This window comes from Canis lupus, chromosome 33 (genome assembly GCF_003254725.2).
Source record: "Canis lupus dingo isolate Sandy chromosome 33, ASM325472v2, whole genome shotgun sequence".
NCBI lineage: Eukaryota > Metazoa > Chordata > Mammalia > Carnivora > Canidae > Canis > Canis lupus.
This window is the reverse complement of record NC_064275.1, coordinates 19,862,355-19,877,055: the sequence shown is the minus strand read 5'-3', so window position 1 is coordinate 19,877,055 and position 14,701 is coordinate 19,862,355. Positions and strand designations below refer to the sequence as shown.

Below are 14,701 nucleotides of genomic sequence, written 5' to 3'. Positions count from 1 at the left end.
TGAGCCAAAACTGAGTCAGAAACTTAACTGACTGAGCCACCCAGACACTCCAAAGGCTATAAAAAGTTTTTAAATGGAAGAGTCACAGATCTGATAGACACTTTTAAAAGGACCAATCTGGCTACTCAGGAGACAACAATTGTAAGGGATTGAGGTTAAAAGAAGAGATTAGAAAGGAAAGCTATTGCATCTGTCTCCATGAGAGACTAGTGGGTTAGTAATGACAGAGGAGATGGAGAAAAGTGGACAGAGCCTAGACTTATTTTTGAGGTAGAGAGTGAGGGAAAGGAAGAATGAAAGGAGCTTTTTATTTTTAGAAACTGGAAAAAATAGTGGCATCTAATCAAAAAGAGAGATGGGAGGAATGAATCAAGATTCTGTTTCCATTTAAATGACTGCACGAGAAAGAAGAGATTTGTGAACAAGAGATGAATGACCTTTAAGGTATGTAAGGTATGTTGAGATTGGGGATCTTGTTGGCTGTCAGAAAAAGATTTCCAGGGGACAGTTAAATATAAAGTGCTAGAGCCCATGAGGTAGGTTTGGCTAGAGAGCCTGGAAGATTTGAAACTCACCAGTCCATGTAGGAATTGTGGACATGAATTAGATTACTCATGGTGCTTTTGCTTAGGAAGAACATGCAAGAATAAGGACAAAAGCCTCGGTAACATCAACTTTCAGTTAGTAGAGAAAGAGAAGCCAAGGGGGAAAAAAAAGAACATGCAACCAAAGATGCAAGAGAGAAAAAGCAGCTAAAGTAGGCGTTATGGAAGCCCAGAAAGTAAAGAGATCCAAGAAAGAAGACATGCTTCGTGGTTTCAGATGTCATAGTGAGGTCATGCAAGATAGCTCCAACTTGTCTTTCCCAGAGTTTACCGAGACTTCTATTTGTATTTTATACTGCCTCAGGGTCTAATGCAGAGCTATTGCAGATATCAAGATGTCAATCAACAGTATATCTTGAACCAGACACTGAACTTGATAACTTATCTTCAAAGAGTTGGTAACTAGCTGGGAGAAATCAAGTACATATAAATCCACATGGCCAATTAAGTAAGGCTCTGTCTAATGTATGCTGAAGAAATGGGACAGGGAGTATATGCTACCTAAGATCTAAGAGGGGAGAAGTCAGGGATCCCTGGGTGGCTCAGCGGTTTAGCGCCTGCTTTTGGCCCAGAGTGTGATCCTGGAGATCCGGGATCGAGTCCCAAGTCAGGCTCCCCGCATGGAGCCTGCTTCTCCCTCTGCCTGTGTCTCTGCCTCTCTCTCTCTCTATGTCTTTCATGAATGAATGAATGAATAAATAAATAAATAAAATCTTAAAAAAAAAAAAGGGGAGAAGTCACAGAGAACTGTGGTAGTTAGAAAAGTCTTCACAAGTGAGATAACTCTTGGTTCAGGACTCAGGTTGAGCAGAGCAGAAAAGGAACTTCGCAAGTAGTGGCAATAACAATGAACAAAAGTACAGGGGAACTAATACTTAAATTCATGTTAAGTCTGGCTGGGACAGGATGCCAAAGTGGAGGAGAAACTTAGCTAAAGGACATATTATTTTGTAAGTTGGAAGGCCTTAGACACAACTTAGTCTAATACTCTCGTTTTGTATTCAAGGAGATGACAACCCAGACAGATTATATTTGTTTAAATTCTCAAGCCTAGTTGATGGCAGAACCAGTAAAGGCAAGAATAGGCAAGAATAGGAGAATTGGTACCAGATTCTGAGGAGCCCTTAAAACCAATAATAAATGAATAAATTGGAATTAACCCTGTAAACAAAGAAATACTACTGACATTTTGAGAAAAGGTGGAGTGAAGTGTAAGATTTACAAACAAGCAGCGTGAAAAGCCAATGCCAAAAGCAAGGAATTTTGGTGACTATCTAGCCTTTCTTACCTGGAGCTTCTCATTTGAACTCCAGAACACAAATAATGATTTCAGTGATGATTTTTCTCCATCCTAACAAGGATGGTGTGTAACTAGTACCTGTCTAGATGTACAGGAAAGAGGTGAATTCATTATGTACAATCATGGACCTTCAGGCTTGGCTGCCTTTTAGATTGCTGGTTGAAAAAAGGCTGGCAGAAGAAGTAAAGGACAGATGTGAAAGATACTGCAAGTAGAATCTGGTAACTAGTATTATGGCTCTTGTGAGGGAAGAAATAATAATAAATTATTCCCATGTTATGAGCTTGTAAACTGAAATGTGCCAGTATCTCTAAGATATCATCAAGAGTAGAGGAGTCAGGAGTTCTAATCTAGGGAGAAGATAATTAGTTAACATGAGACTTTCTGGGGTACCAACAAAGAATAAAAGGGAAAAAAAATTTAGTATCTGGAAATCTTGGATTATGGGAAGATTAAATTTTCTATTGGTTTTCCTATGGTTCTTATAGTTTGGTTCTTCATGGGTGGGTTTTTATAATATACTCAGGTTCGGTCAGGGCACAATATTGGTAAAAACATATCTAACAAATAAATTTCAGTTTGTACAAGAGCCAATCAGTTTCCAGCATCACTAGAATGATAATGTAGAATCGAGAGGCCTGCAGAAAAACTTTTAAGAATTGAAAGACAGAATCTTGTGTAAAATAAGAAAATACCTGTGATGACAAAATCGGCATTATTTTAAGCCAAGAATTAATAGTTTCTTCCCATTTAAGTGAGGATAAACCTAAATTTGGTCCTGCATGTGCTTGAGTATGCTTAAGTATACTAATGCCCAAACTTCTTGGGTTCTTTCCTGATATGCATGTTCTTGGGCTTACTGTGGGCTTATTGCATCTTCCAGCTGACGTTCAGAAGTGAAGTCGGAGCCATCTGTGGTCATTAAAGTTCCCATGACAGTTTTTACTAGAGGGTTATGGCCCAATTCCAAACGGAGTAATTCTGTTTTATAGCTCCTCCTCCCTTTTCAATTATAATAATCTTCATTTCCTCCTCTATACTGGTTTCACCCCAGAGGTGTAAGGCATGAAGTTCAAGATGGAAGAAAGAATATGCAAGAAACTAGCTAGGTCTTCATATTTCCTATACAGCTCTCAGTATGGAGCACAAATCTGGCTGAGTTATCAAAAGCTATCACCCCAGTGTCTTTCAATCAAAGGCAATCAAAGCCATGAAGAACATTGAATTTATATTAGCATGAAAGACTTATTCAAATGAACACTAAATACCAACGTGATTTCTCCAGAGTAGCTTTCCCAGGTGATGGGAGTAAACAAGTCCTTGAGACTCAAGGTTAAGGGAAAATTGCAAAAGGTACTCTTCAGAACAAAATATGAATAAATCAAACCCCCATGTCAGATCTGACTAAAGAAAAAGCCAGTATTTTTTAAATGAGATGATACCATGCTCTCCTTCCTTTGGAAATTTTTAGAAATACTAATACAATAAGACTTTGGAAGAAAAATCCCCAAATGCCTAGGTAAAGATGAAATGGGGTAAATTGATGATGGATCACTTATAAAATCACGATTACTTTACATCTCTCAAATAAAATAACATCATTTTAAAAGTGATTTAAAGAGAAAGAACTTTCAAATGCAATGTCCACCAAATCATACCCAATGCCTATTGCCCTTCCCCCTCTAGAACCCTACACATAAGATTCTAGGTAGCCAAATCGAGTTGCCCTCAAAACGTGCAACATGTACCTAGAAATTTAGCTGCAAATTAATTATTAGAAATTGAGAATTTTCTTTTTAAAGAAATGCTGCTTTGATTGGTGGGGTGGGGAGGCAAATAATGGAGACAATTGCCTCTACTGGAGTTTAGATGGAACTGTGGAAGGCATCCTTGGAATAGCTGTTAAGGATCTAGTTTGGTGATTAGGAGATTTTACTTCTCAGTTTATGCTTCAAGCAGGTAAATTGGTTTCTGAACCAAAACAGAGTGAAAAATGGACTTGCTTTTTAATAGCTCCTGCCCTAGGCCAATTCTTAGGCTAGTTGTGCTAAGGAATTCTGAAGCCCTTTAGATTTAGATTCTGAAGCAGCCAATTTTTGCTTAACCTTTGGAGATCATTTATTTATTTATTTATTTTCCTCATCTAGTTCTTTTATATAGTCATTAATGGGAAGATATTAGGGTCGCTCAAATTCTCATTTAAAAATAACATTTTCTGAATAGTTATTGGAACTGGGATTATAAATAATGGATGTAAGGCTAATTACCAAAATTCTACATTTAGCACAAACTGGTGCATATGGAGACAACAGCTCAATATTTTAGAAAGTGCCAATTTGCTAAAAATAGATAAATATGATGATTATTGCTGGAATTAATTCAAGGACATTCAAAATGAGATGACTAATATCAAGGGGTAGCATTTCTCTGATACTAATCCAAGGGAGATATTTTACACCCATTATTGCCCAATCCTTTTGCAGAAATGAATCCCCAAAATTAGAAAAGAAAGACTAACCCCACATGAAATTATCGAGAATATAGGGCAGCTAGTATTCCTCTTAAACAGGTAGTACCTACCAGAGCAGATCCTGGAAGACCCTGAAAACCCAGTGCTTATCAATTCCAAGTGTGTGGAGACTTGCCCTAACCTTTCTTTTTTATGGGATTAGTTGCCTGTTGTGGTTACTGCTTCCTTTTTGAAGGAATGGATGTCAGGGATGATAACCCTACCAATTATAGGAATATACAACTAGGACAAACTGAAAGCAACCAAAAGGAAAAATTAGTGATCCACCACATTTGAGGTAAATCCCTCTTAATCTGGGTAGCTACCCTATTATACACATACACATCTATGTATGTGTGGGCTTCCAAAAACTGTGTCTAAAGAGTGCAACTTGGCTCTTCTTCCAATCAGAGATAATTGGTCTATTGGTAACTAGCTGATCTAAGAAGGACCGATTGATTCATTCATTCTCATTCTGTCTCTGTATCCTCTCTCTCTGAATGTGAACAGATGATATACACAAACACACACGCGCACACACACACACACACACACATATATGTCTTTCATTTAGAATTTTGAAATGTGAGATAGAGAAGCTAGGGTTATTAATAATTGAGTCTTTTAAATTCAGGGCTTCAGAAATAAAGTCAGTCTATCTATATCTATCTATCTATCTATCTATCTATCTATCTATCTATCTATCTATGATTTCCTACTTTTGAGGTTCCCAGATCTACTCTGGTTTCTATAAGCTTGGTTATTCCACCTCTTAATTTTGTGTGATATCTAGTTTCCCTTTGATAGACTTAAAGTTGGTTTCTGCTACTTGTACCCTATCAAAGTGCACATAAATAAAAGAGTGTGGGGGTCTGCGTGTGGAGAGAGAAAAAGACAGAGAGACTGAGAGACAGATAGAGACAGAAAGAGGTGGCTACAGGGAGGGATTAAGGGGTGATACTGACCCTTCATAAACTATAAACATAATAAATGATTGTTTCCCTTTTGATACCAGCTTATTTTGAAATTTCTAGTTAATACACCTTCCTATTAAACTCTATATAAGCCCAACATATAAAAAATTTTCCAAAATATGAATGATATTCATTTTTCTGTCTTAGACTTTTACTTTTAGGAAAAACAGAATCTTCTGGACAAACCTGACCAATTATTACACTTTAAAATATTTTCAAATGTTATCCACATATTAAGAAATCAAATTCTTTGGGTTACAAAATTCCATTGCTTATGTGAGAATTTCATAAATTTGTTTTATTAAATTGGAGACTATGTCAATCAATCAGGGACATATGAGATCTGAAATGTCCTTTGTAGAGATCCTGAGAGCATAGAAGATTATATATGGCATTAGAGTTGGGTTGGAAAAGGTTCAGGATTGCATGTCACTTCTTCTGATCAAGGTTAATTCCTGATGCATTGAGGAATCTTGAAATTGTATGAACATGGTGCTCAGGTGATAATCTTTGCACTGTGTTTTTCCCCAATCAGGCTTCATCCCCATTGTCAGTTGCTCCTAACCAGCCCCACATGCCTATTCTTCTGCCTGACTGGGCCCTCCTGTGATAGATGTGAGCACAGCATGCCTGGTAATCTTAGTGCTGAGAACCCAGTTTAGATGTGAGGTGGGGGTGGGGATGGGGGTGGGGGAGAAGCAGCCAGTTTAGCAAATGGAGAAGAGAAGAAATCTAAGTGTGAAGGAAAGACTAAAATGGAAAAAGATATAAAAAGAATAGTGGATATTTCTAAATGTGTTTGACCTGACCTTGCATGAGAATTTGAACATTGGCTTTTTAAAATTCTGTTCCTAAAATTTTTAAAGGAAATAATAAAGATATATTATGCTCTTATCTATTAGCATGGTTACTATTTACTCTGTAGAGAATAAGGGAGGAGAGGAGGGAATTATATATGTAAACACATATGTAGTATATATATATACTATACACATACATATATACATATACACACACACACATTTTATACAGAAAGCACAGGTACTTCTTTGCTTCGAACCATGAACACTTTGGGTTTCAGTATGTGGAATTCCTCAGTTAATAATACCTTACACTTGAAAAACACATTGTTTGCAAAATATTTTTATTTTTATCACTTTATTTAAGCCTCATGCTAATTTATTAGAAAAGGCAAGTCAGGATTTGGTGTGTCCTTTTTATGTGCCTACTATATCAATGGATAAACTGAGGCTCAGGAAGATTAAGTTACTTACCCAAGGTCACAGGACAAGCAATTGGCAGACCCAGGTCTAGAACTCAGGGGAAGGGTTTATTTCACTACAAAGACATGAAACAGGACATTAAACAAAGAACATCTAAAAGAATAAGATCTGTAAATAATTAAGGATAGGAAATCTGGAGAGTCACACTCCCATACTATAACCCGAACTCACTGCCAAGTATGCCACTCTGATCTAAGCAGACAGGAAAGGGAATTGTAACTTTGACCACAACCACCCTGTGAGGAGGACCAATGGAATTGACTATGCATTTACACAAAACCTGCTCTAAATAAGTTCACAGGAATGGTGTGTTCCAAAATATCACCCCTAATGGCCCATTATTCATTATGATGATCTCTCCCTTCCTACTCCTTTTTTTTTAAAGATTTTATTTATTTGTTTATTTTAGAGAGAGAGAAAGCACATGCGAGCAGAGAGTGGGGGCAGAGGAAGCAGACTCCCTAATGAATGAGGAGCCCTACCTGGGGCTCAATCTCAGGACCCTGAGCTCATGACCTGAGCTGAAACCAAGAGTCAGAAGCTCAACTGACTGAGCCACCCAGGTGCCCCCTCTCCCTTCCTACTTTCATTCCTTCAATGAGTATTTTTTTAATTGAGAAGGTAGTATGTGCTAGACATAGCTTAAAATATTTTGTCTAAAACACCTCTTTGGAAAGTTGGAAGGAATACTCTTTTTGAAGTTCTCTTTTCATAGCCTCACACGTCAAACACTAGCATGAGCTGGTATTACTTAATCAGAAAATTCCCCCTGGACCTGAAGAAGGAGAGCAAAAGAAAAACTCAAAGAAAGAGATTGAGAGCAACGACCAAGATATGGAATAAGGGTGTGGAGATTAGAAAATATCACCCAGCTTTCTCAGTTGAAGACAAAGTTCACCTACAAATCATTTTATCTTACTACTCTTCTCAAGGCCATGCCAATTCATTCACAGAAAATATACGGCATAGAGTCTGGCAAAGAGCATTTTCCTGGAGAGCTGTGGTTGCAATTTGCCCAATATTAACCACAATAGGCCTACTTCAGAATCCAAATCCCTTCAGTCTATTCAAATGTAAGAAGGATAAAGTTGATCTGATTCTCATTCATGTAACAGATATTTGAGGGGCTACTTATCATTTAACCTCCTTTTACCTCCATGAAAGTTTTCCCTTTGTGGAATAGTATTATATAGATACTTCAATGGAAAGGAAAGAAACCCAAGTGAAGGTAAAATTGATTCTTGAGCACAGACACCGGGGCACAGGCCAACACTACATATATTTTTGGAGATTTGTGTATCAGTGAAGTAAATCAGCTAGGAATGAGAGATTGAGTCAAGTTCTATTTGGAACAGTTGTGGAGCAAAGCAACATGTGTGAGTACTGTGGGGTTTTAAAGGAAGGGCAGTGGAAGATCCAAGACTGGTAACCATGTGTCTGACCTGGCACTTTGCTAACTTAAGGGGGTGGACTAATTTGCTGGATTGGTGGGGGAGGAGGACACTGAAGGGAGGTTTCCAGATAGTACCAGTTATGGTAGTTTGGAGAATTGCAATGTAAATTGACTCATTTTTAACCTACTTTCATTAAAAACTGATGGTTGTCATATTTATAGTTTGATAATAAGAATCAACAATGATTGGCTGCATCTCAAAATTTGATGCCAATAGATTAAACAAAAATCTACTAGTGGAAAAAAAAATCTACTAGTGGTTTCATCCATTTAAATATGCCACAATTTAGAGTAAGCCTGGTTTTATACTTATTTAGGAAACATGTTATCCACAGGTAAAACCAGTTACTCTGTGTGTCAAACATTGTAATAGGCCTGGAAGTAGAGAAAGAATGAAGATTCCACCCAAGCAGCTCACAGTAGAGACACCATTTAATGAAAAAAAAAGAAAAAAGAAAAAAAGAACAAATGCTATATAGTGCAACAAGTGATTTAATAGCGATGCTACAAACTATAGCATGGTCACAAAGAAAGTGGAACTTTGGGAGGTCAAGAATGTTTGCTCCAAAGAGCAAACTCTGACAGAGGAAATGGGAATTTTCCAGGCAGAAGGAAGTGTCATGTGGGTGAATATACAGTATGAGCAAAGGCACCAAGGCCTGAAATGCAGATGTGGTATCATATGGTTGGACGAACAGGTACTTGAGGATGGCACTGGAAAGATAGGAAAGCCGAGGTCATGTTATCCATGTATTATAGTTTATAGTTAACAGGGGACCACTGGTGGATTTTAACAAGAAAGATAATATGGCCAGATTTGCATTAGGTAAAGGTAAGTGTGGTGTTCTATGCGAGGAGAATTGGAAGAAAGCAAGATGGAGATAGGAAGTCCATGCAAGAAGCTATTGCCTCCGTCCTGATGAGAGGTAATGGAAGTCGGAACCAGGATATTTGTGATAGAGTTGAAAAGCAGAGGATAGATTCAAAAGCTTTTTACCTAGAATCAAGAAATTTATTATCTGGAATTGAGGACTGAAAGCAAGGACTGCCTTCACATTACTCCCAGGTTCCTAGAGCTCAGAAGCTGGTTAGATGGTGTTATAGCAGAAGGGTTGGAATTTGGAGGAAGATTAAGTGGAACAACACAGAAGACACTGAGTCTGGTTTTCTACATAATGAATGTGGGTGTCTCTGAAATGCCTAGACCTACTAATATCCATGGGTCAGGTGTTGAGGAAAGATATCCAGTCTACAGATTGGGAAATCACCCAAGTGGTTAAACCTCCCAACATGGATGAGATCACCTAGAATTCATGTATCAAATGAGAAGTGGATCAAGATCATCAGCCAGAAGATAACTGATATTTGAGGGGAAAAGAGTGAAAAAGTCAGCAAGGAGGACTAAGAAAAGCATATCTGAGAGGGAGGAGAGCCAGGGCAGCTGGGAGCCCAGTGAGGAATTTCAGGAAGAGGAATGGACGATGCAAAATGCCAAAGAGATATCAAGTAAGATGGAAACCAAAGAGTCACTGGAAGTGGTATCTTTTTTAGGATATGAGAACAGAATAAAAATAAATGAAATAGTGAATAAGGAGTGATAAATAGAAGGAATCACCCCTGATCCGAAGGAACTGCTCGTTAACAGTAGGCTCACAACAACCCTGACAAACTAGCAAGTCCAAGCCAAGACTGACATCGCACAACTTGCAGAGAAAATTTCCTTACCTTTGTATTGATTTTGTCTTCACATGAATTTTGTTTAATCCCTACAAAAACACTTTAGAGTCAGCAAGGTGGGGCTGTTGTTTGGTTGATTTTAGTTTTTTGCTTTTTAGTCTCCAACTTATGGGAGGAAACTGAAGCCCAATATTCATTCAAGATCACAGAATCAGGAAGTGGCATAAACTGAGGACTCTCAGCACAGTGCTCTTCCCAACACTTCAGAGAATCTTAAACTGACTTCAATGGTGCAGAGGCAACTTAATCACACTTCAGAAATTCAGAAGGGAGAAGGGCCCACAATCACTTTCTTGATTGATAGAAGACCCGCTTGGTTGCCTGAATGCCTCTATGATAGCCAATAGGGAAGTGAATAATCAAATGCTGTATCTTTTCTGGAGATGACATACGTATGTGCATCCTTTGAAATGTTCCTTTAATATCAGAGGAAGATTTTAGATTTGTCTTACTTTATCAGTGAGAACAAGGAGAACATTTGGTTAATATATATGCACTACTGTTGACTGAACTCCCCCCCCCCTTCTTTATGGGGTCAGGTAAAACTGAAGTATGTGGATTCATCAGCCCCAGGCACTGCATTGACAATTCCACCATGACGGAGGCAAAGGAGACCCAGGCTACTCTCCCTCTCACTGAACAGAAGCTCTGCCATTTCGCATAAAACATGAAAGAAGGTTTCTGTAGTTTTGCCAACTCAGCAAGAGAGAAAATTAACCCTACATTTTCTTATCCCAATTGCCTCGGCATGGGTGTGTGTGTGTGTGGGGGGGGGGGGGGGGTTCCTAAGTTGCAGACCCACAGCATGAGGGAGAGGGCTCATTGTGTATGCACCCAGGAAGGGATTCTAAGGAATTACAGTCACCAGATAGGAACTCATTTCTAGATTTACCATGAATTTTCTAAGGTTCTCTGCAAGTCTACATAATTTGGCAGGAAAAAAAAAAAAAAAAAAGCCCTTACATGATTTCTTCTGTTTAAATTTGGAAATGTGTGATAAAAATCACCATTGAAAAAAAAAAAAGTTTCAATTATATTAAGTAGAATGCCTCCATTTAATTAATTCACTTAGTCCCTGGGTGACACTGGGTGTGGCTCAGTGAGATTTAGGAGGAATCCAATTTATCACTAGGAGGAATCGGCTGCACCAAGCAGCCAGGCGGCATCCTTCCACACCTTTCCAACACTGCAAGGAAAGGCGCAGTGAGGCTGGCATTCCAAACGACATATCACACTCTCTCCAGATAAAAATTATTTGTTTTACGAGGAAAAAAAAGCAGATGTTGGTGGGATTGAGAGGTGGGGGACGGAGGGGCTACTTGCTTGCCCTGGTTTTCTTTACACTTGGATTACAATTTAAAATCCTTATCTTGAAACAAAGGAAAACAGCTCAGTTTTCTGGCTTTGTGGACACAGATCCCATCTTGCAAGTTTTTCATCATCTGCAGTACGCATGGTAATTACGCTATTTAAAGTTAGCCCCAAGATATTTGAAAATCAGAAACTAATAAGGTCTCAGGGATCCTTTTATTCTATTCCTCCTTTGCCCACTCCTTTACCATGTTCTCATGGCCACCCCGCTCCCATTCTCTTCTTCCTGCTGTAATAATCCATCGTGGTAATTAATGGCTAATAAAGATCCTTTACGCTTTCTCCTCACCCACTGGCCGTGTATTACAACTCAGAAATCCAAGGTTGCTTCTTTATGCGGCTCAAGTGGAAGAGGAAGGAAGTGCAGTCCCTCCAGCCCCCTCCCACGTTTCTGCTGGATTCCATGGGTGTGGCAGCGTGTAGACCTTTGCAGGGTTTTGCCCTTGTTTTATTCCCTGTTAAGGACTAGGAATGATTAATAGACGGCAGGAGGATAAACACAACGGGGTTCAGCCCAATTGAATGATAGAGGATCATTTTACCCCCAAGCAGGAAACCTGTGTGAGACTTAGTACTCACGCTATGTAAATGCCAGTCAGGGTAGTGTGCAGCCCACGCCCTGAATACACCATTTCCTTCTGTCTGATTTAATGGTATCCGAAATACTGACTTACGTGAATGGTGCACAGCAGTACTCCAGAGGGCACATGGCCATGCCACACAGAAGTACACATGCACGAAATGCATGGGCAGATATGACGATTTCTTTACCTTTCCTTTTCTCTCTTGACTACGATTTATGCTAAAACCCATGCAGGCGTGTGGAAGCTGTACAGGGTACACGCATGACCGTCGTACATGAAGTATGCGGATGCTCTACACATTTACATGCGAATTTCTACAACTCCCCAAACACACAATTTCAGCTTTCTCACTTTGCACATCACAGTGAATGCTTGGGGCTGGGAGTGAGATAGAACCCAAGTGAAGGCAGCTGTCCCCTTTTTGGGGGGGAAAGGAAGGGAATACTTAGAGCTTCAAATCCTTTTCTGAAATTATGCTTGATTTCTTTTGTTGAAGGGGGTGTGTGTGTCTCCTTGTATGTGTGTACATGGGGTGGCAAAAAGTTGTAAACCGGCATATTTTTCTATCTAAAAGGAAACCTTTTTTAATGAATAGCATTGGCTTCCTTAGGGCTCCGCCTTCCTAAATTTTATTTCCTCTGCTCACCAGTGGGGTAACCTCAGAACGTTTCCTTGACAGTGTGCTTAACCCAGCCACCTGTATCTATTGCATTTTATGTATTAGAATGAAGGAAGACAAGGAAAGGAAATGTCCTGGTTTGAAAAATGAGCCAATGGAAGCATCAATCTCTGGAACCATTGAGCAGTTTGGGGAAGTGGTGCATGTAAGACTCTCATGCTCTTTTTCAAACACAGCTACACAAACCACACACACAAAACCCTGGAGCGTCTGCTACTTTTTAATATTTATTTATTTATTTATTTATTTATTTATTTATTTATTTATTTAACTTATTTATTTTTCTCTTGCCTCTCCACCCCCCCCCCCCGCCCTGCACCCACTGATCTGATATTCTGCTCCTGTTTCCCTTCCCCTTCCTCTCCTTCTTCATCCTCCACACCACCCACCCCTCACCCCTCCTTCCAGGGCGCTGGCTAAATGTGCAAAGCTGGCAGACTGTTTCTTCACCACTCCCCTCCACCCCCTTCGGATTCAGCGAGTGTATTACAAATTGCTCAATATCCAATACCTGTACAGGAATAATGCCCAAATCCCATCTCTTGCACCCCACCCCAAGGCAATCAATCTGCAAAGGGCTCTTTTGACCTGCCTCCCCTCCCACGAGTATGCACACGCACGCACACACACACTCACCCACATCTCACACCCATTTTTTTCTCTTTAACCTTCGCCAAAATCACTCAAACATGTTCCAATGAATGTTTGAAAGCTTCATTTGGAGAATGCCAGAGCACTGCCGGTTGCTGCAGAACACTGAACTCGTCATTGCTCCCCACCCTCAGCCCAATCAAGTTTCTAAAATGTCTTTCAAGAAATAAGTGAGCAATTTGAAATAGAAGAGAAACCTGGGTAGTGGGGGAGGGATGGAGGGACACGGATTCTCGCAAAGCTCTTATGTGTCCCTGTTCTGATGAAAATGAGTCACCATGCTTATTATCCAAAATGTTAGCCCGGCTCCGGTCACTGACAATCCCAGGAAAGATGCAGGGGAAGGGAGAAGAGAAAAGACCTGATTTCCAACAGGTAATACTCGGCTCGTCTTTCCCATCCCATCGGAGCCCAAGGCTCCTAGGGGCGTGGTCCACCCTCTCCTCCGACCAGCTGGTGCACAATCGGCTACCGATCTTGGGAAGGGGATTTTCTCCCCCTGCACCTCCAATTTCTCCCCCAACCCCAGTTGTCTTTGGAACCTCTTTAAAAGCAAATAAATAAATTTCATTAAAAAAAAAAACACCTTCCAAATCACAGTTTCATTCATTCATTGAAAAATAAATAAACCCTTCACATGTTTTTTCCATTAATACCTGCGCCCCTTTGAAGCTCATGCATGTACGAAATAAGGCTTCTTCCGCAGCACATGTGAGAAAATTGCACGACAGAGCAAGCAACACTCATTACAGAATAGGATTCCTTCAACCCTGCCTTTTGCAAATGATTTAAAGGATCGCCTCCCCATCTTGTAGGTAGAGTCTACATCCTTTCCCCACACCCCTTTCTATATCCACACCCGCAAAACCAGAGACCTAAAACGCTGAGCATTCACCAAGAGCCCCTCGCCCCCCCCCCAAAAAAAAATCTCATTTCTAGCGAACCGGCATATATTTTTCCCCCCAACCTCATCCTAATTAGCCGCAGCATTCCCAAACCAAGAGCATGAAAGACAGACAGAATGGAATAAAAGCTGGGATGCAACCATCAGTTACCATATGCTAAGGAAACGCAAGCACCATGGCCAGAGCAGAAGCAGTTAAAAAAAAAAAAAATTTTTTTTTTCCTGCCTTTACAGGGAAATATTGTAGTCTGGTAATTTCACAACAGCAAGAAGTAAAAATCTTTAGCTCTACCTGTTTGGTTCTTCTCATACAGCACAGCATGGTTGTATCGTCCCTTGCCTTCTTCCTGCCTTCTCTCCTTCCTCCTCTCTCTTTCTTATTCCCCCCCTCTCCACCTCTTTTCTGCTCGCTTGCTCACTCGCTCTCTCGCGCTAGCGCGCTCTCCCTCTCCCTCCCTCCCTCCCTCCCTCCCTCTCCCTCTCTCTCTCTCTCTCTCTCCTGCTCACACACACCAGGGCAGTTAGCAGCAACTGTAAGGTCCGCGGCTACTGCTCAGCGCACATGCTCCCTCTCCCTCTCCCTCTCCCTCTCTCTCCCTCTCCCTGCCTCTCTCCTCTCTCCTTTTCCCTCTCTTCCCCTCTTTTCTCCCC

At 40.2% G+C, this 14,701-nt stretch overlaps 1 protein-coding gene across 1 annotated transcript in view; it reads right to left on the bottom strand.

The window, feature by feature from the left end:
* The window catches only part of GAP43 (growth associated protein 43), a 101,550-nt gene extending 87,052 nt beyond the window's left edge, over positions 1-14,498 (bottom strand). Inside the window, exon 1 of the mRNA XM_025476842.3 lies at positions 14,343-14,498. Coding sequence (XP_025332627.1) covers positions 14,343-14,372 — 30 coding nt within the window. The 5' untranslated portion in view covers positions 14,373-14,498. The remainder of the gene's footprint in view (positions 1-14,342) is intronic.
* Between the last annotated feature and the right edge of the window lie 203 nt (positions 14,499-14,701).